At 39.8% G+C, this 25988-nt stretch overlaps 2 protein-coding genes across 3 annotated transcripts in view; one reads left to right on the top strand and one right to left on the bottom strand.

The window, feature by feature from the left end:
• LOC123755055 (transmembrane protein 39A) overlaps window positions 1–24165 on the bottom strand; it is a 52896-nt gene extending 28731 nt beyond the window's left edge. The window contains exon 1 of one of the 2 annotated variants that reach the window (XM_069332841.1): window positions 24073–24165. The gene's annotated coding sequence lies outside the window, so the exon portion shown is untranslated. Of the gene's footprint in view, window positions 1–18626; window positions 18760–24072 lie in introns of those variants that run through there. The other variant, XM_069332840.1, reaches the window with a different exon arrangement.
• On the top strand, window positions 3843–15167 carry LOC123755054 (SET and MYND domain-containing protein 4). The gene is given in 6 exon segments (XM_069332838.1): window positions 3843–3947; window positions 6293–7261; window positions 10699–10823; window positions 12474–12707; window positions 12709–12950; window positions 14378–15167. Coding segments are annotated over 5 exon segments (2199 nt in total). The 5' UTR covers window positions 3843–3947; window positions 6293–6333; the 3' UTR covers window positions 15048–15167.
• Window positions 24166–25988: the final 1823 nt, after the last annotated feature.

Below are 25988 nucleotides of genomic sequence, written 5' to 3'. Positions count from 1 at the left end.
CCACACTCATGGGAGAAGGAACCATCTCTCCCTGTCGCAACAACTGCACTTCCAGTTGCACCATAGGACTGATGCAAGGATCCATCAGTGTAAATAATCTGGGAAAGGGAGCGCTCTCTGACTAAAGCCTCGGAGAAGAAAATAAAAGAGTACTCAAAGAAGACCTTTATATATATGTGTGTGTGTGTGTGTGTGTGTGTGTGTGTGTGTGTGTGTGTGTGTGTGTGTGTGTGTGTGTGTGTGTGTGTGTGTGTGTGTGTGTGTAATTACCTAAGTGTAGTTACAGGATGAGAGCTACGCTCGTGGTGTCCCGTCTTCCCAGCACTCTTTGTCATATAACGCTTTGAAACTACTGACGGTCTTGGCCTCCACCACCTTCTCACTTAACTTGTTCCAACCGTCTACCACTCTATTTGCGAAGGTGAATTTTCTTATATTTCTTCGGCATCTGTGTTTAGCTAGTTTAAATCTATGACCTCTTGTTCTTGAAGTGCCAGGTCTCAGGAATCCTTCCCTGTCGATTTTATCAATTCCTGTTACTATTTTGTACGTAGTGATCATATCACCTCTTTTTCTTCTGTCTTCTAGTTTTGGCATGTTTAATGCTTCCAACCTCTCCTCGTAGCTCTTGCCCTTCAGTTCTGGGAGCCACTTCGTAGCATGTCTTTGCACCTTTTCCAGCTTGTTGATGAGCTTCTTAAGATATGGGCACCACACAACAACTGCATATTCTAGCTTTGGCCTAACAAAAGTCATGAACAATTTCTTTAGTATATCGCCATCCATGTATTTAAATGCAATTCTGAAGTTAGAAAGCATCGCATAGGCTCCTTGCACAATATTCTTTATGTGGTCCTCAGGTGATAGTTTTCTATCTAGAACCACCCCTAGATCTTTTTCTTTATCAGAATTCTTTAAAGATTTCTCACATAATATATAGGTTGTATGGGGTCTATGTTCTCCTATTCCACATTCCATAACATGACATTTATTAACATTAAATTCCATTTGCCAGGTGGTGCTCCATATACTTATTTTGTCCAGGTCTTCTTGAAGGGCATGACAATCATCTAAATTTCTTATCCTTCCTATTATCTTAGCATCATCAGCAAACATGTTCATATAATTCTGTATACCAACTGGTAGATCATTTATGTACACAATAAACATCACTGGTGCAAGAACTGAACCCTGTGGTACTCCACTTGTGACATTTCTCCATTCCGATACATTGCCTCTGATTACTGCCCTCATTTTTCTATCAGTCAGAAAATTTTTCATCCATGATAGAAGCTTACCTGTCACCCCTCCAATATTTTCCAGTTTCCAGAACAACCTCTTATGTGGAACTCTGTCGAAAGCCTTTTTTAGGTCCAGATAGATGCAGTCAACCCAGCCATCTCTTTCCTGTAATATCTCTGTGGCCCGATCATAGAAACTGAGTAAATTCGATACACAGGATCTTCCTGATCGAAAACCATACTGTCTGTCTGATATTATATCATTTCTCTCCAGGTGTTCTACCCATTTAGTTTTGATTAGCTTTTCCAATACTTTCACTATTACACTTGTCAATGATACAGGTCTATAATTGAGGGGGTCTTCCCTGCTGCCACTTTTGTAGATTGGAACTATGTTAGCCTGTTTCCACACGTCTGCTACGATTCCTGTACCCAGGGATGCCTGAAAGATCAGGTGAAGTGGAATGCTGAGCTCAGATGCACATTCTCTCAGAACCCATGGTGAAACGCCATCTGGGCCAGCTGCTTTGTTCCTCCCGAGCTCCTTTAGCATATTTTCCACTTCATCTCTAGACACCTCTATCCGCTCTATGTTGTTCTCTGGAATTCTTATTGTGTCTGGTTCTCTGAAGATTTCATTTTGTACAAACACACTTTGGAACTTTTCATTTAATGTTTCACACATTTCCTTTTCATTTTCCGTGAATCTGTTTCCCATTTTCAACCTCTGGATATTATCCTTTACCTGCAATTTGTTGTTTATGAATTTGTAGAATAGGCCCGGTTCTGTTTTACATTTATCTGCTATCCCTTTTTCAAAATTTCTTTCTGCCTCTCTCCTTACTGCTGTATAGTTGTTTCTCGCATCTTTGTATCGCTGGTATGTTTGGGGGTTTGGCCTCTTCCTATACTGATTCCATTTTTGTGTCTTTTGGTCTCTTGCCCTCTCACAATTTCTGTCGAACCAATCCTGTTTTCTGGTCCTGCATCTCTGTTTTGGTATGAATGTTTGTGTGCCTTCCTCGTATAGTTTTAAAAATTTGGCATACATTTCATTTACTTCCCTGCCTACCAACAATTCTGTCCAATTACACTCATTAAAAAAATTTCGAAGTTCCCCATAGTTGCCTCTCTTTAAATCGAGTTTATCAACTGTTTCAATGTCCCCATATTCTTCTAGATGATATCTTAAAGCATATTTAATGTCTAACAGGACGTGATCACTCTTTCCCAAGGGAGGAAGGTACTGGATGTCAAAAATCTCTTCTTCTTTCCTGGTGAATACTAGATCCAGTACTGACGGTACATCTCCTTCCCTCATTCTTGTGGCTTGCTTTATGTGTTGATACAAGAATGTCTCCAGAATGAGGTTCACAAATCTGCATGTCCAAAAGTCCTCCGTTCTTGCTTCATAGGCCTCCCAGTCTATTGCTCTAAAGTTGAAGTCCCCCAGTATCAACAGTCGTGATTTATCTTTATCTGCTTGTACAATAATATCTCTCATGACCATTATGAGGCCCTCTCGTTTGTCATCCAGTTCTTCCTTTGTCCACGTGTTGCTTGCTGGTGGGCTGTAGGTATTTACAATTATCAGGTTATCATCCTGATTCCAGACCTGCAATGCCATTATGTCAATATCTCGAGGGTTTTCAAATATTAACTCTTTTACCTTCAGGTGTTTTTTCACCAGTACAGCCACTCCTCCTCCCTTCCTAGTTTTCCTGTCACGTCTCCAAACTGAGTAGCCTCTTGGGAATATGACTTCATTTATTATATTTCCTTCAAGTTTCGTTTCTGATAATGCAACAATATCTGGGACCCTAAGCTGGATTATATCTTGCAACTCCAAAGTTTTTGACCTCACTCCATCTATGTTGGTATATACAATTTTCAGGAACATGTTCCCTTTTCCTTTGCTCTTTACTCCCCCTTCCACTACTGATCTTGTTGCTTTGTTTTTATGTACCATTTCACAAGCTTTCCAGTCCTTGTCACTTTGTAAAAAAAAGAATTTCTGTCTTCTTCATTTCTATCCCCATTTAGACGTTTTGCCTCAATTAAGTTCATTTTCAGCTTTTCTCTGTCTTCCTTGGAGAGGTCTTGTCTTATTGACCAAAATTTGCCAACCTCATCACTCTGCAGTTTCCTGGCATTTCTTAGCACTTCCATCATGTTTTTCACACCATTAAACGTCACCCTTAAGGGGCGGTTCTTTTCTTTCTCATATTTTCCTATTCTTCTAAAATCACTGACATTTTCCTTTGAGCCTTCTCCTAAACCTACTATTTTCTCTATGATTTTCATCTCTTCTGCCGCTCGGTCCACCCTAGATGAAATTTCCTTCTCTAAACATCCAAAAATGATTATGGACTTAGTTCTATCTGCAGTGTGTGTGTGTGTGTGTGTGTGTGTGTGTGTGTGTGTGTGTGTGTGTGTGTGTGTGTGTGTGTGTGTGTGTGTGTGCAAAAATAATATTAATAAAATAATTAACATCGTATAGCGTACTCTATATACCAAAATATATTACTTTGAAACCCATATCAGTCACTAAACAAAAAATTGGACTACTTTTATTACAAATTCGCTGCTTTTAGAGCGTCAGCTCGCTACATTCAGCAGCAATTTAGAGCTGGCAACCCTGCTTCCGAACACGTCTAAGTTTAGCAACACCAGTGGCCTGCAGGAGTGTTCGTCTACTACTGGGCTGTATGTCTCATTCCCTGTGACTGGTTTTAAGGCCTATATCTACCTTAGAGCACTAAAAATGTTCAGATTGGTCCGTAGTTACTAGTTATAGTGTCATGCAACTGACACTGTGCCGCTCTGATAAGTTTTATTTTTTGTCCCACACGGTTTCAGGTCAAGTCGCTCCATTTCCAACCTTTCTTGCATCCCCTTCTACCCCCCCTTCCCCCCCCTTCCAACCTAACAAAACAATAATACTTAAATCTAGACCTAAGCTGACCTACCACAATCTTAAGTTTGACCAAATGGTAGGAAAGAGTTGTATACTGGGCTACTTAACTTGACTATCTCGAGAGAGAGATGTTAAGGAATGGAATTTGATATTTGAAGAGGAACATGGTTATTTAAAATTCAATTTCAGCGTCAACATTAGTAGATAAGAGTGGGCTAAAGTTTTGCCTGCGGCTTAGTAAAGTTCAGATAAGTGAATAGATTATGCACCCCATACCTATTGTGTGGGCAGTGGTAGAAAAGGTTACCAAGGCACATAATGGGCTCATGGACTGAACCCCAAAATTCATTTAGCTAAGCAAGTTATATTCTTGATATGCTAGTTGCACATTTAATTCATCATTTAAGTGATGAAGTAATGTTAATGTAACACAAAAAGTTCAAGAATGACCACAAGTACATTCTCTAACCTAAGCAACTTATTTTTAGTTTACATTGACTTTTTTTTAACTTTTAAAGTACCATGTAAAAGACTAGCAAAACAAACGAGCATGTGGAATAAACAATACTAGAATGAAATGATGGTTAAATCAAAAGAAAACTAAGTAAAAGAATCTTTCTGGAAAATGAGTAGAGTGGAATACTGTGAAGTTCTATTTTGTGGCCAACCGTTTTTGTAAAGTATTATCAACAACATTAATTCCCACTATACACACACAGACTTTAGGCTTGTATCAAGGTCCCTCCCAAGATCAAACTATTGACCTTTACCAGGGTGCAACCCTTCAACAGTTCCAACTCTTGGGTATCTATTTACTGCTAGGTTAACAAGAGGCATTAGGTGAAAGGAAACGATTTGTGCCACCTGGGAATCAAGGCCACGATTCCCAATTGTAAGTTAGAGCTTAAACCCAACTGTGCTACGAGACCCTATAAACCTCATAAAATTTGCAGGTGACAAAGATCAATGGTGGCTTTATACCAAATACAAATATGTATCTGCTATGAAATCTTTGTAATTGGATCCTCTGTAATTTTGATAAAGTATTATACAGTATTATATCAAGACAGGTTGAGAGTCTCATGACTAACAACACCTCAAACCAGACAATAGGACTTATCCCATCAAGACCTTTAAAATTCCCCTAAATAAATTGGATGCCATTAATCCAGATCACTTCTTCCAAAGGTTCAGTGTAACACTCACAAAGGGGCAACAGCTTTAAACCACAATGTAGGACAGACAATGGGAGATGCTTTTCACATTTTGAATAATTAATATATGAAACTTCCTACCTGTCATAGCCATAAGTGATGAAGTACTTTTAACAGTACTCCAGTTAAAAATCCAAGTAGTAAAAATGTTCAAGAATAATGGAGGTCTTTTAACAAACCACTAGTTTACTATCTCTATAGGGTACACTAGAAATGGTAGCCCACAGGTAAACACACAAACATACAGTGTAGTGTTCTCACACCCAAATGGTCCCTAGTTTAATTCTCAGTCAGGACAAGAAGTTTAGGCACTTGTGCTTGTGTTCACTAAGCATTTAAGCCTTAAATGGTTCCAATTGCTATCTGCAATTACCTCGTGTGCTCAAATTCCCATATGCGACTGTGTGTGTACTAATATACAAAAAGTAATTTTTGTAATGCACATCATGATTTAGGACTTCTAATTAGTCATTTAATAGGCTATAACCGGGGTATATGTAGAGTAAACATAAGTGTTTCTAGAGGTACTAGAAATGCTTATGTATGTATATATGCATGAAAGAGATTAACGATTCATGTTATAAGGAAACAATGGTGTGGAATTTTTTTTTTCTTAGTTTTTTTTTTTTTTTGTAAACAGTGGTAGACAGTTGGAACAGTTGAGAAGGCAGTGTATGCCAAAACCATCAGTAGTTTCAAAGCATCTTATGGCAAAGAGTACTTGGAAAATGGGAACATCATGAGCATAGTTCTCATCCTGTAACTAGACTTGGGCAATTATATACACACACACACACACACACACACACACACACACACACGTTTCTATACACATATATTACATACATACATATATATATTCTGATTATATTATGTATGCTTTTTGTTGATAAATTATTTATACAGCATTTCTTTTCCAGGATTATTTTCAACTGAATTAGGAAGAACATAAAAATACAGCATGGCTCAAGCTTCCTGCTTCCAAGAAATGTTTGCAAACTTTATCAAGAAACTGAAAGAGTTAGACAAAGTAAAGGAGGTGAGCAGCCACTTTAGCCCCGAGCACAGTCTTGAAGACATGTTCTCATACCTCTGGGGCTTAGACGAAGCGCACACTTACCTTAGACCATCTCTCACGGATACAAGCAAATCTGATGCTGAATCAGAGAGACTTCGTGCAGAGGGTAATAGATTTTACCAGAAGAAAATTCTTGATAAGGCATTAAAACTTTACAATCTCAGCATAATGTCTGCACCACATCCAACACTCTCTCAGATGAACAGAAACTCCCAGGCGGATCCTAACTATGACAACAGCAATAACATAAAAACTTTGCCAATGCCTGAAGGTTTTGACAAAAGTAATGAAGATACTTATAGATCTCTGGCACTTGGATACGCTAATAGATCTGCAGTGTTATTCGAGTTGGAGCAGTATGAAAAATGTATTAATGATATTGATATGGCACTTGAGCATGGCTATCCAAAGTTGTTACACAGTAAGTTAGCAGAGAGAAAGGCAAAATGTCTTATATCTCAAAGAAAAGAAACAGAAGCAAAGCAGTTGTTACAGTCTTCACTTCAAGCTTTGAATGTCATATCATTAGACGAGACAAAAACCAAGGCATCACGGGATGCGTTACATCAGTTGCTCCAAAAATGTGAGGAAGTTGGACCAGCTAATTCTCCTTCAGAACCAGACTGCACTAATATGCCATCATACTTGTCATCAGCCACTAAAGAGAAGCTATTGTTTACATATAAAACTCCGAAACCTCCTGAACTGTTGCATCCTAATCCCACCATACCTTCCATGGCCAGTGCAGTCAGATTGGCCTTCTCCCCCATGCAGGGGCGTTACCTCGTGGCTGAGAGAGACATTAGCCCTGGTGAGCTTTTCCCTATTTGTATTATTTATTACTTTGGTATGTTGTTTTAAATTCTTGCAAATTTTAATTTTCCCCTAAAGTAAATTTTTTTTAAGATTTTGTCTGTAATTTGTTAACTATCTGATGCATATTCAGATGCAGTTTGCTGTCAAATTATTTATTGCAGTGTATTGCAATACAATAGTGTAGGCCTATAACAGTAATATAAACACTTCCATAACTTGATAAATTGTAAAGTCTAGACTTCAGAAAATACCAACTCCATATTATAAATATTTAAATGGCAACCCAATTACAAATTGAATTAATATTGCAATAAATTTTCATATTTGCTACTTTATAGGTGTCTGTTAAGAACATTTTCAGGCGATCACATTTGATGGTTGAATGTCATGAACATGTCGGACAGAATGAATGTCAGTCTGTCCTACTCCTCATGAATCCACTCTGATACGAGATTCTTACTCTAGGGAGTAATGGAGTTTCTCTTCACAAGGAGGTGCCTTTCACAATGCCTTATTTTTTAATGCCTTACTTTAATTTCATTGCTTATTATGTTTCCAAGAATTTTGCACAAGGTAAAAAAAAGTTTCTATTTAAATGACTTGCCAAGATAAGGCTATATTCAGCACGATAGTAAAAACAAGGTCATTTGTTACTTGTTATATACTGTATGCATTGAGCTTTTGCTTCATTTTGGCTTTGGGAGAATAGTTGCTAATGGAATCTAAGGTCAAAAAAGATTATGCAGGTAACTTGGAGCAATTGAATGTTTATTTTGTGATTGCAGATAAAGAGACTTCTAATTCTAATGCTGTACAGTACTGTACTTTATTGAATATTGTAAAAAATAGAAAATATGGTTTATAGTTTTGTAGCAAAAGTAATAGTATTGTAGTCAATTGATCAAAGTAATGACAACTTTGGTAGTGAAATACTGGGTTTATTGTTAACTTCATTGAAGACAAAATTTTGCCTGCAAGAATCGTGATAAATTCCTATTAGGGATAATGTCAACTTCAATAACATCAGCTCTTAACCTGGTGTTATTTTTTATTACAGAAGTGTAATTGTTTGTGTAATGAAGAGTTAATAAAATATATGCCAGTCACATGGCTGAAAATTAATGATTAATAGAAAACATAAATATATTATATATTATATATATATATATATATATATATATATATATATATATATATATATATATATATATATATATATATATATATATATATATATATATAATATTATATTACACACACACATAAATATGTAATGTAGAGGCTGTATATACACAGTTCAAATTCAGTGGAACAACCTACATGGTGTGGATCCAATTTATCTCCTTTGAGGCATTTTGTATGTCCCAGTTCCCTACAGACAATGTCCCCAAATACTGTATAATATTGAAATTTTCACACACACACACAACTACAGTATTATATTATTGTGTATTATGACAATATACTGTAATTTGAAATGTTAGTACCATTGTGCCAAATTACTTGCATTAATTACACTTTCATAAATCATTTATGATTAAACCTAAATATAAATAACCCTCAGATTGCAAAATATTAATTGGAAAGATTTTATTGACTATTTTAGCCACAAACTAATAGTCTACAGTACAGTATGTACAGTAAAAAATAAAATTGTAATTTCTGTAACTCAAACAAACAAGATATACAGTATTTAAACTCTGCAGTTTAACTACTGTGTATCCTAATGTAAAACTTTAACTATACTATGCATCTTTAAACTCTTGTCAGTACAGTACTTCATAAGGAACGAGTCCTGCCTGATGTCTGTTAATGCTGGTTGACAGTTTTCACTGGTATAGCAGACCTTTTCAATTGTCCCTGCTGGGTCATATTAGTTCAAGGAAGACACTTAAGAATATACAGTCCAGCCTGGCATGACCTCCAGAAAGCTTAGTCAATATAACAACTCAATGCCCTTCTGAGTTCTACTTGCCATCTCTGAGGCTGCCAAGCACTGTTCTTGCCAACTGCTAGTTGGCCTGCTACCACTGACCATCACAAGGTGGCAGCATAAAAACTTTAGCTCTAGTTAATTTACATTCTGACTGGTCTCATGCATGTTTGACAGGCAGAAATCTGTTCACCCTAGGAACTTTTGTTTTCCTTTGAAAGTTGGGTTTCATTGTACCATGGGCTTGTGCATTGCCGCGGTTTAACTTACCTGGCTACTTTTCACCTTGATTTTGGTCTCGGTATATCTAGTGCTCTGTCTATGAAACATAGCACTATGAAGGCTTTTTCCACATCTGCTCCTACCTTTTTCTGTTGGATACCATCTGATCTCGTAATAGGATGTTAGACTTCTTAGGTCTAAATAGGTTTTGGGTAACTCCTTTCTTTGAGGACATCACCCTTCAAATTATGTTTCTACTCACTCTAGCTAATGGTTTCCATATACTGTAGTTCTTTAGGTATGGAAATGTTTTTGTGCCTTCATTCTAAAGCCAGCTTCTTGGCAAACAATTTAAACACATTCCTTCTGAAGGGGTTTTACTTTCATTCGGTCCTGGTTTGTCTATACAGATACTGTGCCATGAGTTCCTGTATTAAGCTGCTCTGCAGATTGATCAAGCCAAGTCAGCTGCAGGTGAATCCTCGAGCACACAACCTGCAAAAGGTTGCCACTCTTAGTGTTCTTTGCAATGTTTTATTCCAGTATCCATTCACTCTTGACTATGGTGGTCCAACCACCCCTTTGGCATTTGCCAACAATTCGTTACCTTTGCTACCAGTTTGTTGTACTGTAGTTGGTATTCTTCCATCCACCTTGTGACCATTTTCTCCTCTGGTATATGTCTGGATACCCAAACTGCTCCATTAATCACCACTCTATTGTTCAGAGTCATAACCATTTTCTTTCTTGCTTTACTTCCATTCCACTCTCATTTTGGGTAGCTTAAAAGATAGCTCATGAATCAGACCTTGCATTGGTCAGAATATTAGGTACAAATAAGAGAATCCATTGTTATGTGGGTGCTGTTATCCCAGTGGCAGTTGGAGCAGCAGTCAGGTGTTCTACTGGTAGTCAACAATAGCACTACTTGACAGTGTTTATGCCAAAAATGGCAAGAATAGTCCTTCCGAGACTACTCTGGACTGGAGTGAGCTTTTCTCTAGTGCCTCCCAAGCACCAGTTTCAATAACAGACTCCTGTTACATCTGTGCAGAATGTCACCCTGCCCTGACTGACAAGATTCTGTCAAGGTGTCTATTGTACCCTATATCAAATCAAGATGGAGCTTGCCTTAGGTCAAAATTTCCCTGAATGTCCTGCTCAGAGTGGAGCTTTTCATTTTCATTTTAAGCCCAATTTGTTATTTTTGCATGAAGACAGACATGGAATAGGTGCTGATGCAAGGTAAAGTAACATTTAGGGGGAAAACTTTGCAGGCGAGGTGTTAGTGGTTGAAGAGGGTTATAGTAGGGTGCTCCATCTAGACTCTTCTCTGCGCACCCATTGCTCTGGTTGCCTCGCCAGATGCCTCACTCCACTACCATGCCCATCTTGCTCTAAAGTAAGCTTTCCTTGTCGAGCTTTGTTACATTTGATATGTAGTGTAGTAATACCTTGCACACTGCTCTTGCTGCTACAGCTGCTCTACCTGTAAGCCTTTTGTCACTCTTACTACTAATGATATGACTGCTGCTACTAATGCTATAATGCACGGTTTTCCAGGCTTGAGGAATAAACCAGCCAAGCTTCAGAATCCAAGGGCAATTTGCCTAGGTCTTGGGTAGCCAAGCCCTTTGGCTACCCTTCTTTAAATTTATAAGCAATAAATTCCTTATATTTTGCCTCCTAGAATGTGTCTTTTCTCTCTCAGATTTTCTTTTCAGTGGAAAAGCTGAAAAATGCCTAATTACTGTTATATGCCTTATAGTGTTAGCAGTTTTACACACACCCACAATTTGAACTTCTTTTTCATTGTATTATACTTTCACTGTTCATGGTTAAATACCTAATGTTCATCTATTGTTTAAGTTACTGTTCCATGCCCGATTGAATTCAGAAGTTGTGTTCACTACTCCAATTCTTTTCACAAGAGCATTGTTGCAATCACCATACTGCAATGATCTTGCCATGTGTTAAACATGCAAACAACTTTGTTTCTCAAGCTTTTTGTTTATAGCCATTTTATAGTTTGTTTTTTAATTTCTTTATGTACTATTTTTAACAAATCTATTATGGATTTGTTATTAATTTTATTACCTTAATGTGATGAATGTAGCATGGAATATAACTTAAATAAGCATGGATGTGCTTCGATGCCTGCTTTTATAAAATTGTTGACAACTATTTCATGAGCAGAGCTTCTCTGAAATAAATAGCCCAAATAATTTGAGTGTCGAGATTCAAATTTTTGTGTGTTGTAGGGGTTTCCTAACAAATAATACAGAGATTTTGCTTCATTTTAATGTCTGGCAAAATAACACTCACTGCCTAATCAGTGAAAGCAATGATGCATCATATAATTGCAAGTGGTGGTCTTTTTGTCTTTTTTGTTTAATCCTGAATCATTTCTTCCTTGATAGTTATACAGTAATAGAGTATTTGTATTATCCAACTTATTTCCTACTAATGCACTGATTATTCAGAGTTCCTGTTCCCTTGTACATGGTGTGATGTGCCAAATTCTAAAATCTTTCAGTTTGGCATGTGAACAACACTGAAATGAGTATAATATCTTCTAATCCATAAAGCCTCCTCTTGTTTCCAACTTCTTGATTTCCTGTTTATTTTACTTTATCTCCCCCCTTCTCTTCCTATTACTGTACTTGCTTGTTAAATTGCTTCCCATCCCTCATTGCTTTCATGTTTAATTTACTGCTTTGCTACATATATTTTGGCTGTACTGTATTTGGTTAATACATTTGTTAAATTTACAGTCTACTTTAAAATGTTTAGAATTTAGTACAGTACTTAACCTATTAAATGTTAGGCACTATGGTGCATTCCACAGTCAACTCCATGTAAGCAGTCAAATTAGTCTAGGTACAGTATATAAAATACTGTTTTTATTTATATACATCTGGATTTATCTTTCCATTCCTTAATATGGAAAGTTAATAAATTAAACAAAGTTTTTTAAAAATATTGCAGTATATAATATTCATCTGAATATATGTTTACTGCTGTACTGTATAGCATTTTTATCTGCTTACAGGTAGTATTCTGTAGTAGTGCCTGTCGAATACGTGGTCTGGCTTCATATCATGGTCGGGAATGCTGCACAATTTCTGCTCTGGCTGCACTAGACATGGGCAAAAATTCTGTACTAGCATATAGGCTAGTAATACAGACTTCATACATTTACCTTCAAGATACAGTGCCTATCCTCTTAAGTGAAGCATGGCAATGTGCCCCTGAAACTCTAGGATTTAATGACAGTGGAATATACTGACTCTTCCGATTACAGAACTATCTATCATCTAGTTACCAACAAGAAAAGCCGATCTGTCAGTGACCTGTTCAAGAGGTGTGCCATGGCTCTCATTCTGACTAAACTATTGCAAGAGAGTCGCACGTTCTTTGTGAATGCAATGGGTGAGCCCTTTGTTCCCACCCACAATGACATTCTTCTTACTGGCTGCACCCTCTTTGTCCACATGATGAACTTGCCTTGTAATGCACACTCCATCACCTGAGTTACAGGTAAAGTTGTCTTGTTTCCCACTGTATGTTTTTTTGTCAGCATATAGGTTTTCCTGCTTGTTGTATCTGCCTAGGATTGAATGACTTATCTTTTCTTCAATGTTTTGAGATTTTATACACTAATATTTTAAATTTCCCAATGAATATATGGGACAATACAACAATAACTATTGAAGACTCGTGGTCACATGTTGGTCATATTGACCTATGTTGTATAGTAACACATGTCAATACTGGATATAGTACAGTGTAGGTATAGTATATTCTGAATGTCCAGTACAGTAAGTCTATATAATGTGCATATACACAGATTGATAGAGATAGATGTGAACATTTAACACCAATACATTCGTAATCATGTACAGAACATCGATGTGTGACAGCAACACTGGCTTATAAAGATAAGAAAATGAGGGCACATGTTTATACCCTATACACAGTACTGCGAAGAGCAGACATACCTTGCTGTAACTTAGCGTGACAATTAAGACATTGTTAAAAGGAAAAGGATGCTACCTTCTGTAGTGGGCCACATAGCTACTAGTCTCCTTACACACAGAAATCACAATAGCGTGATGCATCAATGAACAAATCCACAAGGGCTGTGACGAGGATTCGAACCTACTGCCCGAGATCTTCCCAGACACTGCCTTACTCGACTGAGCTACAACATGGTCAAAAAAGAGAATTGAAACCAGAAGTTCTACTGGACATACTTGGATCCTGCAACCTCTCGAAAATTGCCTCTCTCTATATTTTAAAATGTTATATGTATTTAGTACACTACAGTACATAACATTTTATGTAGTTTACTGTAGAAAAAATCAGTATGCATTTTTTAAGATAGCAGAAATGTTTTTTAAAATCATAATTCTCCAACATAATACTCCCTGAGTCATGTAGCTGATGTGGAAGATGAAAGCAAATTTAAAATAATGTTAATCATGGTAATGCTTTTATCAAGATGTGGGTTTATTACTGTTTTAAGTGTTATGATTAGACAAACAAGGGTTCTTAATTGTGTCCACTGATGACTACACTTTCAGTGTATTTGATGTCCTTTCCATAGTATGGTGCTAAAAAACGATTTACATAATCTAGATGGGGTTTTTATGCAAATTCATTGACAGATCAAATTTCAGTGACAGTATAATAGAGTTAGGTCTTCAATAAGGCTTAGAGTTTTAATGGTCCTTACCCTGCAAAATGCAGGAAGAAAATTCTCATTCTAATCTTGCTTTCACTTTTAATCTACCTCTAAATATTCTTTACTAATATGTACCTTGTTAATGGTCATAGTGTGGTACACTACTTGCATGAAGATTATTTTTTATGATAGTATATCAAAGGGACCTAATGAAAAGATAGAGTTAATCAGTTATTATTTTCATTGTGGCATAATATTAATCAACTCTTCTCACTGCAGGTGGATGTGAGTAATTATCATAGGAGTTCATCCCAAGAAATTGGTTGTGGAGCTTTTGGTGTGCTGAGTCTAACTAACCACTCTTGCAATCCAGCAGCAGCCCGCTCCAGCTATGGAAGTGTGGTTGTGTTGAGAGCCATACGGTTTATCTCACACGGGGAGGAAGTGACCGATTGCTACGGTGAGCACTATGGCATAAAAAGTGCTGAAAGTAGGATGGCTACTCTTATGCAACAATATTATTTTCACTGTTCATGTGACCCTTGTAAATATAACTGGCCCACTTACCTCAGTTTAACATCAAAACTGAAGCTTAAATGTCTAAAATGTTCAAAAGCAATAAACTGTGACAAGCAGGAGTGTACAAAATGTAAGCTGAAATATAACGAGTCTGCAGGCAATGATCTTGGAACAGGTGTAGGTTCATATTATTGCACTGATATTGACAAGCAGATCAAACAAGCAGTAATTAACTACGATGATGCTTACAAAAGCATTATTGAAGGCACAAATTCAACTGAGAACTTTAACATTGTTTGTGAGATTATTAAACTTATAGACAAGTATGTCGAACAACCAAATAAAGTCTATTTTGAGGCTCAAGAAACTTTGAAACACTGCCTTGACAGGCAAGGCTCTTGTGTCTTCAAGAAAGAATGATACTGTAGCTAGTATACCAATTGTGAATATACAAAATGTTTGTAATAAATATTTATGAAACTTATAATTGTACATACTGTACTGTATAAGTTAATTGTTAATAAATTGTTTAATACACAGTACATTTGTTTAATTTGATGCAACACTTATTCCTAAAACTTTATCCAAGTGATTTCTATGTAAAAGTTAAAATAACACGACCAAATATCTTCTTGCTGGTTGTAGTGTTCTTACATCAAGCCAAAAAGGAGAGCGCGCGAAACTTCAAGCTCGTGTTGATTCACAAATACCACCCTACTTTCAGCTCTGCTCATTTCTTAACAGGTTTAAATAATATACAGTAATTAAATTCAATCAGTTTCTGAATACATGTTAAATATCCATAAGCTCAATGAAATGAGCAAGTTATGTTTGTCAGTGTGTTAATTTGGCTCATGGTAACTGCAGTGTATGAAGGTAAATGATGTCAGTGAGGGTTGGTGGGCACAGGTATAAACTTCAAAAGATTTTTTCCAAGGATGCTAGAGCCACCAACTGAAAGCAGGAGTTGCCAAACCCAAGCTGATGATAATCAAAATGTGAAAAAGTTCTTATGACATATGACATAGCTCCCCTGGCATGCAATATTTGCAGCAGCACAATGGTCATCAAAGTATCCAGTCATTGCTTTTCCACTTGACAATACTGTATCTTAATTTACAATATGTGTCTGTATTTGTGCATATTTTTGTTCATGCCAATACCAGTGTCTGTTGGAGTTGTCTGTTTTACCAGCCTTTGTTGTAATACCAGAATAACGTTTCCAACTTTCTGACATTATGAGAGTACGAGCTGTTTGCAACGAGACACAGTGGGTGTGCATCTGGCAACACTCCTCAACTTTTCCTATGGTTTTGCTATTATTCTCAGATTTCTCTTTTTTCACTCCCACACATCTCATTTTCTTCTTCAACTCTGCATTGCTGTACTTTTATATAGTCTATGAATATTTGTTTTTAAATAATTATTTTCTGAGATATTAATACGAGACCTGCATCTCTGCAACTTTAAATGTATTATTTGAGAAGTTGGCCTTCAAACCGAATGGTTCCAAGTTCAATTCCAAAATAGAATAAAACCATTTGGCCACATTTCCTTACACCTGATGCTTCTACTTGCCTAGCAATAAATAGCCACTTAGGACTTAGTCTATTGTTGTGGGTTTCACTCTTCTGAAAAATCAGTTGTTTGCCTATGGGTGGGGGACCTTAATAATCGTAACCAGCTTCCTGACCCCAACCAATATGTACAATAAAATAGGAAGCGAAAACGATATTAAAGCCTTATAAAAAGACACCTTCATAAACTCCACAGGTGGTCCAAAGACTGACAAAAGCTTTTTAATATTGTGAAGTGCAAGACCTTGCATGTAGGACATGATACACATCACAACTATCAAATGAACAACACTACCATAAAGCATACTTGAAGAAGAAAAAGAACCTAGGAGTCAGAATTCCCCAGTCACTGAAATTTGCACAAGTGGAAGTTATAGTAACAATATTAAGCCAACCAAATCCTAGGAATAGTGAAATGAACCTTTGATTTCAAGGAAAAAAAAAGTGGTTATTCAACTGAAGAAATCTGCTGCAGGCAATTTGGACTACTGTATCCAAGAATGGAGACCTCATCTTCAGAACGACTAATCTGCTTTGTAGAAAGATCAGTACAGAGCAGCAAACATCATCCCAGAACTATGTAAACTTTCATACAGGACTAAAATTACTGCAAATCAGACATGACAGGGCTTTTCTCATCAAGACCTTTAAAAACGCTGAACAATTTGAAGGATTTTAATCCAGACCACTTCTTTAAAAATGTCAAATATAACATATACATGGGGGCAACAGTTTCAAGTTCAGCAAGCCACAATGTTGGACAGAAAACAGTTGCTTTTTCACTCGTAGGGTAAAAACCCATCCACCAAAACCGTAAATGCCAAGTCATTACTACAGTTCAAAATTCGGTTGGAAAACATTTTCAGGGAAAATGGGTCGAGGAAAAAAAATAAAAAAAAAAAGAGTTCTTCGTCAACCGGCGGCTTCCTGTCCCTGTCGAGGCCATTAGATAGATGGTGGCCCCGAAGCGAGTTTAGGTAAAATAATGTGGACCATATAATATCCAAGATTAGGAGAGCCAATTATATAAAAATCCCCTTTCATTCCCCACATTATTTATTTACCCAACCACTTGAGCTGGACGGTAGAGCGACGGTCTCGCTTCATGCAGGTCGGCGTTCAATCCCCGACCGTCCAAGTGGTAGGGTACCACTCCTTTCCCGCCGTCCCATCCCAAATCCTTATCCTGATCCCTTCCCAGTGCTATATAGCCATAATGACTTGGCGCTTTCTCTTACTAGTTCCCTTCCCCACATTATTTGCCTAAGTTCCACCCCTCGAACCCTTCACAGTTTTATCAGTTTCCTCTTTCGCCAATCCTTATTCTTGACTACAGTCCTTTACTCATGTTAATCCCTTCCATCTTGTTGACCTTTTACCGCTCTCCACTTTCCTGTATATTTTCCGTGACCTCTTTCCTCAACTATTCGGCGTACCTTTCCACCCTCCCACGTTGTTTATTCCACATATTTTTTTTTTTTTTTTTTTTTTTTTCTTTTCTTTTTTGAGATATATACAAGAGTTGTTACATTCTTGTACAGCCACTAGTACGCGTAGCGTTTCGGGCAGGTCCCTGGAATACGATCCCCGCCGCGAAGAATCGTTTTTTCATCCAAGTACACATTTTACTGTTGCGTTAAACAGAGGCTACAGTTAAGGAATTGCGCCCAGTAAATCCTCCCCGGCCAGGATACGAACCCATGACATAGCGCTCGCGGAACGCCAGGCGAGTGTCTAACCACTACACCACGGAGACTGCTGATTTCGTATTGTTTATTCCATATCTAACTAATCAAATAGCGTAACATAATCGTACGTTACACCTACCGCCGGTCGGGAAGCGGTCGGCCGAGCCGACAGCACACTGGACCCTGGGGTCCCGGGTTCGATCCCGAACGCCGGCGAGAAACAATGGGCAGAGTTTCTATCACCCTATGCCCCTGTTATCTAGCAGTAAAATAGGTACCTGGGTGTTAGTCAGCTGTCACGGGCTGCTTCCTGGGGGTGGAGGCCTGGTCGAGGACCGGGCCGCGGGGACACTAAAGCCCCGAAATCCTCTCAAGATAACCTCAAGATAACCGCCGGCCCCGTGGAGGAGGAGGACACGGATTAATCATTACGTGTCCTTCTCCACATTTCCGTCATCCTTGTCTGATTATTTTAATTTATTTATTTATATACAAGAAGGTACATTGGATTTATGACAGTAAAGGCCATTGAAGTTTTACATTCTTGTAATGCCATTAACATTAATGCATTCTTCCCATAAAGCTTAATCCCTTCTCTAAAATTATCGTCTAACCCCATCCTTTCTCCCTTCTGTTTGCTCCTAAAGCGTGTCCCTTATCTATCTTATCTTGAGATACCCATAACTCGCTGCCTCTTCTTTCAGGATTACATACTAATGGAATAAATATTTTACCTTTCTCAGTAGAAACTGTTGTTGCTTCTGGAATAAGCCGTGTTGAGTGTGTTAAAGGTCTCAGTGGAGATTCTAACCCTACAATGTTGTGGTCACACGCTTGTGACCATCACAAGGTGAGGTCACACAGGCAACTAACAGTCGTTAGTACAATCGGATTCGTACTCGACTCACAATGTGGGATTTCAGGCTCGAATCCCGAGCGAGACTGAAATGGTTGAATGCGTTTCCTATCACCTAATGCTTCTGTTCACTTAGCAGTAAATAAGTATCAAAGAGTTATTCTAGTTTTTTTTTTTAGTTATTGCCGCCAAAGGAGGGTAGTGTATTGTGCACCCATACTCATCCTGTGAACTATGGGAACTATCAAGGAGAAAGCGCCAAGCCATTACGACAATATAGCACTGCGAAGGGGTCAGGATAAGGATTTGGGATGGGACGGGGGAATGGAAGGAATGGTGCCCAACCACGTGGACGGTCGGGGATAGAACACCGACCTGCATGAAGCGAGAAAGTCGCTCTACCGTCCAGCCCAAGTGGTTGGGTTACTCATCCTGTGAGCGGTAGCGCAAAAAAAGGATTACAGATGGCACAAAGGCCCGAGAAGGTTGTTGTGGGGTTGCATCCTGGGTAGGGCTAATAATTCGACCTTGGAGTGAGAAGGGACCTCGTTAAAAGCCTAGCACGTATATAATATTATTATTATATACATTCGCTGGCTGACTGTCCCCCGACACAATGAATTATTATTATTATATTATTATTATTGAGGTTACATATACCTACCCTCCTCATATTATAAATTAAATCTCAAATACCAGACAATATTAGATTACACATCATGGACGTCACAGTATATTGGGTAGGCTTATAACTTAGAGAGAGAGTGGCCCTCGGGTAAGTTATTGGTTGATATTACGTTTATCGACTACATACAAAACCTGTTCATGGAGAACTGCGCTACTTGGATACAACTTCCCTTTCTCCTTCTCCTACCTTTCTCCTTTTCGCCTTTTCTCCACCTTTTTCTCCTTCTAAATATAATCCATTCCGCCACAACCTTCTGCATAGATACAAATCAAATTATTCTTATTAGGGAGGCCTCATCCTTCCATTACAGTGTGTCTGGCCCCTCTAAAGTGTGTCTCACTCCTCGCCAGTGTGTCTCACTCCTCACCAGTGTGTCTCACTCCTCGCCAGTGTGTCTCACTCCTCGCCAGTGTGTCTCACTCCTCGCCAGTGTGTCTCACTCCTCGCCAGTGTGTCTCACTCCTCGCCAGTGTGTCTCACTCCTCGCCAGTGTGTCTCACTCCTCGCCAGTGTGTCTCACTCCTCGCCAGTGTGTCTCACTCCTCGCCAGTGTGTCTCACTCCTCGCCAGTGTGTCTCACTCCTCGCCAGTGTGTCTCACTCCTCGCCAGTGTCTCTCACTCCTCGCCAGTGTCTCTCACTCCTCGCCAGTGTCTCTCACTCCTCGCCAGTGTCTCTCACTTCTCGCCAGTGTCTCTCACTCCTCGCCAGTGTCTCTCACTCCTCGCCAGTGTCTCTCACTCCTCGCCAGTGTCTCTCACTCCTCGCCAGTGTCTCTCACTCCTCGCCAGTGTCTCTCACTCCTCGCCAGTGTCTCTCACTCCTCGCCAGTGTCTCTCACTCCTCGCCAGTGTCTCTCACTCCTCGCCAGTGTCTCTCACTCCTCGCCAGTGTCTCTCACTCCTCGCCAGTGTCTCTCACTCCTCGCCAGTGTCTCTCACTCCTCGCCAGTGTCTCTCACTCCTCGCCAGTGTCTCTCACTCCTCGCCAGTGTCTCTCACTCCTCGCCAGTGTGTCGTACCTTCAGGCATCACTATGGGTTCATATGGTGTGGTGTGTGACACTGGTCACCTATGAGAGACAGTTTCTAAATAGAAGGTGTAAATACTTTTCATTCACTTGGGCACTAGGAAGCCTCGAACACTCAACCTCCAGTATGGGAGACAGTCGCTCTATCAACTGCGCTATTGGGCGAGCCCTAAAAAGGGAAGGATTCCAGGGTAACTAACTGCATGCTACCCAGTCGAACTTGCCTTCCCGGGCTGCCACTCGAACACAGGAGAATTAGGTGATCCTCGCCCCTGAATCATAGACACTAGTGCTCAAGTGAATGAAATGTTACACCAACGGTTGTGTGGTAGACAGTTTATATGACTTTATATACATTTATCTTTAGTTTATATACATTTAACTATTGGCTGGCCCTTGACTAATTGGTACTCCCCAAGGAGTCCGGCATTGGGGACAAGTATCCCATATAGACTTATGAGCAATTCCTCACACGTCATTATTTCAACGTTGTAAGTATAATACGATGAAGGAAGTTGCGTGTAATGTGTTATACATGACGCGTGTAATATATATGAGTCATGCGGTACGTAATGCTAAAATAATTCGTCGTCTCGTTGTTGGGGAGAGATGTTTGTAGGCGGCTGTGACGACTTTGAGGGCGGTGATGGGTGTTGCTGAGAGAGAGAATGATAGAAAGTGAAAGAGAGTGTGTGGGCGAGTGCATTGCAGGGGGAGTGGGGGAGATGGATCGAGTCGGTGTGAATGTGTGTATTGTGGGCTGGAGAGCGGAACATGTGAGTATCTGTTGTAGCTACTGGCGGTGGCGCCTTTGTTGACTCTCCCGGCCTTTACCCCCCACCCGTCCCTTGGTGTGAATTTTGTCCTAACGATAGAACTCCCTTTTAGCGATGCAAAACGACTTAGTGCTAAGGACGGGTAGTGTGTTGTGTTTTGAGAGAGAGAGAGAGAGAGAGAGAGAGAGAGAGAGAGAGAGAGAGAGAGAGAGAGAGAGAGAGAGAGAGAGAGAGAGAGAGAGAGAGAGAGAGAGAGAGAGAGAGACCAAATAAGACTTGAACCAACAGTTGCGCTCGCTTTCTCTCACGTTAATTCATCAGCGACGCCTCAATACATCGCCTCACTTCAGTCTGGAGCAGCAGGATGGTGTTAAACAATTAGTGTCCGCTGGGGATATAAGTCATTAACAGTCGATCAAGTCACAATTTGAGACAGCGCCCGAGTGCACGAAGACTTAGACACTGCAGAAATGGTCTGAAACATGGTTAATCGATTTCAACTCAAGTAAATGCAGGATAATGATAGCGAAAAAACTGCAAGGTCCTGAATTCAGATAAACAACAACAAAATTGGCATATGTAAAGATGGCAGACATCTGAGTAGCTTTCAGAAGACTGGAAAATGAATCATCCAGGGCAAAGTACACTGTCTATGCGAGACCAGTACTGGAATCTCTTTGTGGTACTGGCATGGAGCCCCATCTAAAATAGCAGAAAAAAACTGAAAGAAGTGTATATGTGTGCTCAAGAATGATTCCAGAACTTAGCGACTGAGAAAAATGGAACTCGAAGAAAACTGGAGAAAGCTGGCTCCTACTATATTAAATAGTTGACAGGGAAAGAACAGACATGATAGCGACAGACAGTATCCTAAAAGATATTTATGTAAAGACCTTATGAGGTACATAAGGCCGAAATGTTAAACATGTGCAATAGCAGAACGGGAGCTCACGGATTTAATAGACCCCCACGGCCCGGGATGACTTCTTACTCGAATATGACCTACCATTAATGTATAATGATTTACTGTAAATACAGAGCTCTTGAAATAGAACATTCCCGGTAACTAGCTGACATTGTAATTATAAGATGTGAAGAACAGATGAAATTGTTAATGTAATATAACCTCCATTGAGGACTGATAAAGACCTTTCGTGCCCTCCGTAATCCAATTTGCGCTACCGGTCACATATGATAAGTATGGGGTACACAATAAACTAACCGCCTCCGGCGGCAAACAAAAAATAATCCAGGCCCTGTAGCTCCTGCAAGCTCGCCCGACGGCGCCGCCGTGTCCACACACAGCAAGACGACTAAGACGCTCCACAAGACGACGACGACGCCCTAGGAAGGACGAGCCGCAGCTGACGACGGAACCCAACCTCACCCAGCTGCTTGAGACCCGAGCCCCTAGAGGCCGTCCAGGGATGCAAGTTTATTTATTTATTTATATATATACAAGAAGGTTCATTGGGATTGTGAGGATACATAGCATAGTAATTATATTCGTGTCAAGCCACTAGTACGCGCAGCGTTTCGGGCAGGTCCTTAATCTAAGAAACTTATAAGAACAACAAGAACGCCTATGGACAAAGTGGACAACAAGAACGCCCTACAGTATCACTGCCAAGTTCAAACCCTGCGGTGACTGGGACCACCGAGCTGTCTCCTCCACCTCCGACTTGTATCCTGTTCCCTGCTCAAGTTTTCTGTATCCTCGTACTGAATTTTGTAACTAGCTCATCAAGATTGTAACTTGCTTAGCTAAATGAATTGTGGGGTTCAGTCCCATTATGTGCCTCTGTAACCCTTTCCACTACCGCCCACAAGATGGGTATGGGGTGCATAATAAATGAACTAAACTAACTAACTCGTTCCAGCCTTCCATCCCCTACCTTCCCAGCTCTATGGTCTTGGATTCGATCAGGAGTCAGCATTTTAGACAACCGGCGGTTGGAAAGGTGGGGTCCAAGAATTAAAATCTCGACCCTACAGGCACAAATAGGTGAATACAAACACCCTCCCCCCCCAGCCAAAAAAAAGTAAATGCCTAATGGTTTATCGCCCGCATGCGACAGGAACATAACAATTAATAAGGCATTATGATCAGCAGTAATGCGCCAGTACCCCGGCCAGGCCCCCAACCCCCTCCAGGCCGGCTAGTGACTGTTATTGGGTATTGACCGCCGGGGCCGCGTCTGTTGGGACCCACACACGCCACAACACAACTGTCCTGTGAAAAAAAAAATGGACGAGGGGGTGGGGGGCACCAGCATGAAATTTACTGTCGTGGATCGAGACTTTCTTTAAGAGGTCGCAGAGGAACTTTTGGTCAAAGTTTTGGCGTGTCATTCGTCTGGTGTATGCTAATTCCCGCCACCCAGAAGCCACCGCCACCCGCCGGCAACATACAAAAAATGAGATGTCTGGTAAAACTTTTTCTGCAGTGTGTCGTTCGTGCAAGACCAGCACCGGAGTGTCAGACACGGTAGTGCAGAGAGCCACTGTGATGGCAGGCACAAAATAAGAACTGTTGCACCCCCCAAAAGACGCAATTGACAAAAATGCAACAACCTAATCTTTCCTAGACCTATAACAATACTGGACCTAATATATGCAATTTTGAGCCTCATGTAGTACATATATGTATATTGTAATATATATAAAACCTAGGAGACGTTAAGTTATTGACTTCCTATCGTACCCTCTGCAAAATCAGTATTACAAAAATTACTTTTTGAACGCCAAATTGTGTACACAAACTTCGATTCCTTTCACAGAGTAATCATTGACACGTCCTACACATTAACATGCTATACCTGTGCACGTTACCTTATTAATAAGTGGTGCTGTAGGTGCTGTAAGTACAGGTGAACGTCTCACCTGGTCCACAGCACACCATAATGAGCTCGCACACTACTGTCACCGCCCACGCTGGAGTAATTGGTGATTCGACCCATACCACCCATATCTTGGGTGGTATGGGTTTTCCTCATCATCAAAGGCCAAATGATCGTTAATCCAACCAAACCCAATATTTATGAATGAAAAACAATTTATATACGACTCTCAACTGATGATATATGTAGTGCATGATGACACGCGGTAGCTCGAGCAGCGCTTCGTTCGCGTCCTCTGTTCGAATCTACACCTCTATAAATGCTTCACCCACGTACTGCAGATGCTAATAACTGCCAACAGAACTCAACCACCTAACCTATCCAAAGTTATGTCTAATTATTCAATTCATTTAATATGCAATAATATTACCTTATGTTTAAAAAAATACAAATTTTGAATACGCAGTATGTTGAAATTAATGAATGTGTCTTCGGGTTGTTCCGCTGCCGGGACCAGCCTAGCCCGAGGCCAGCCCGTCCTCATCAACAAAGGCCAAGTGCTCGATAATCCAGCTGCCAACTTCCCTGATTATGAATGAAAAATAAGAAAGTCAATAGGAACCCAACCCGTCCTCGACTCAAGTCCATTCCATCCAGCGATCGATCCCACAGACGCATTTATAAATTTTTGCATACTGTTCATTCAAAACGCGAATTTTCTCAAATATAAATGAATATTATAATATATTAGCATATGTGCATATATAGGCATAGGTGTTTAGGTTCTGTTGGCGATTATCTGTGTTTGTAGTATGTGGGTGAAGCATTTACAGCGTTCGAATAAAATTCGTCGCGCTCTTGTTCCGGAAGTGTTCAAACGAAATCAGTTGTGAGTCGTGTGTAAACCGCTTTTCATTCATAAACAGGGGGTTTGGCGGGTGCATGGAATCACTTTTGGGCCTTTGTTTCGAGGACGGGCTGAATGGACTTGAGTCGAGGACGGGTTGAGTACTAACCCGCCACCCCCCCCTCTCCCCCCCACACACACATTGTATTTCCTTGATAATGTGGTGAAACAGGAAAACGTTCGGAATTTACGGTTTAATTTTTTCCTAGTGAAAACTTACCGAATGTCCGAATTACGAGGTTTTTGTAACTATTCTTGCATGTATAAATATAACTTACACTGGTAGCAGGTGTTATAAAGTCACCTCCAACCACAACTATAAAGCTAGACTCAACAAAGAAGTCAAATGTCAGACAAGTAAAATAAGAACGTCCCAGGTACAACTGTCACCATAGACACGGCTAGGTTAAGTACTGAATAGATAAGTTTCCTCTGTTCATCTCCTTTCTGAAGGGTTGGGTCAGTTATATTAAGTAAATAATTCGAACAGAGAGGAGAGAGAGACAGAGGGAGACTGCTAGAGAGAAATAGAGAGAGACGAGAGAGATGGAGACTAATAATAAGAGCGGATTCGAGTGAGTAAGAGAATGAGCGAAGAGAAGAGAGGAGAAGAGAGAGAGAGAGAGAGAGAGAGAGAGAGAGAGAGAGAGAGAGAGAGAGAGAGAGAGAGAGAGAGAGGGGGGTGTGTGTTTCCTCGCCCTCCCTCCCGGAATATAGACGACCAGAGCTCGGGGGATGGGAGGTTTGGATACAAAAACAATCATCACAAAAGGAAGGTTCCAGCAGATGGAACTCCATATGCAATCCCGCAAAACCTGCTCCTTTTTAATACTCATTTAATTAGTAGCCTCTCACGGGAATGTGTAAGAATCTATACTAGACCATTAATGCTACAACAACAACATACTGCTCAAAAAACAACTAATACAAAAACAATAAAACCGAAAACAATATGAACTGATGACATCATCTAGAGTTAAAAAAAAAAAAGATGGAATTAG

Source organism: Procambarus clarkii, chromosome 28 (assembly GCF_040958095.1).
Source record: "Procambarus clarkii isolate CNS0578487 chromosome 28, FALCON_Pclarkii_2.0, whole genome shotgun sequence".
NCBI classification, from domain to species: domain Eukaryota; kingdom Metazoa; phylum Arthropoda; class Malacostraca; order Decapoda; family Cambaridae; genus Procambarus; species Procambarus clarkii.
Note: the sequence above shows the minus strand (reverse complement) of the source record. Positions and strands in the feature narration are given on the sequence as shown.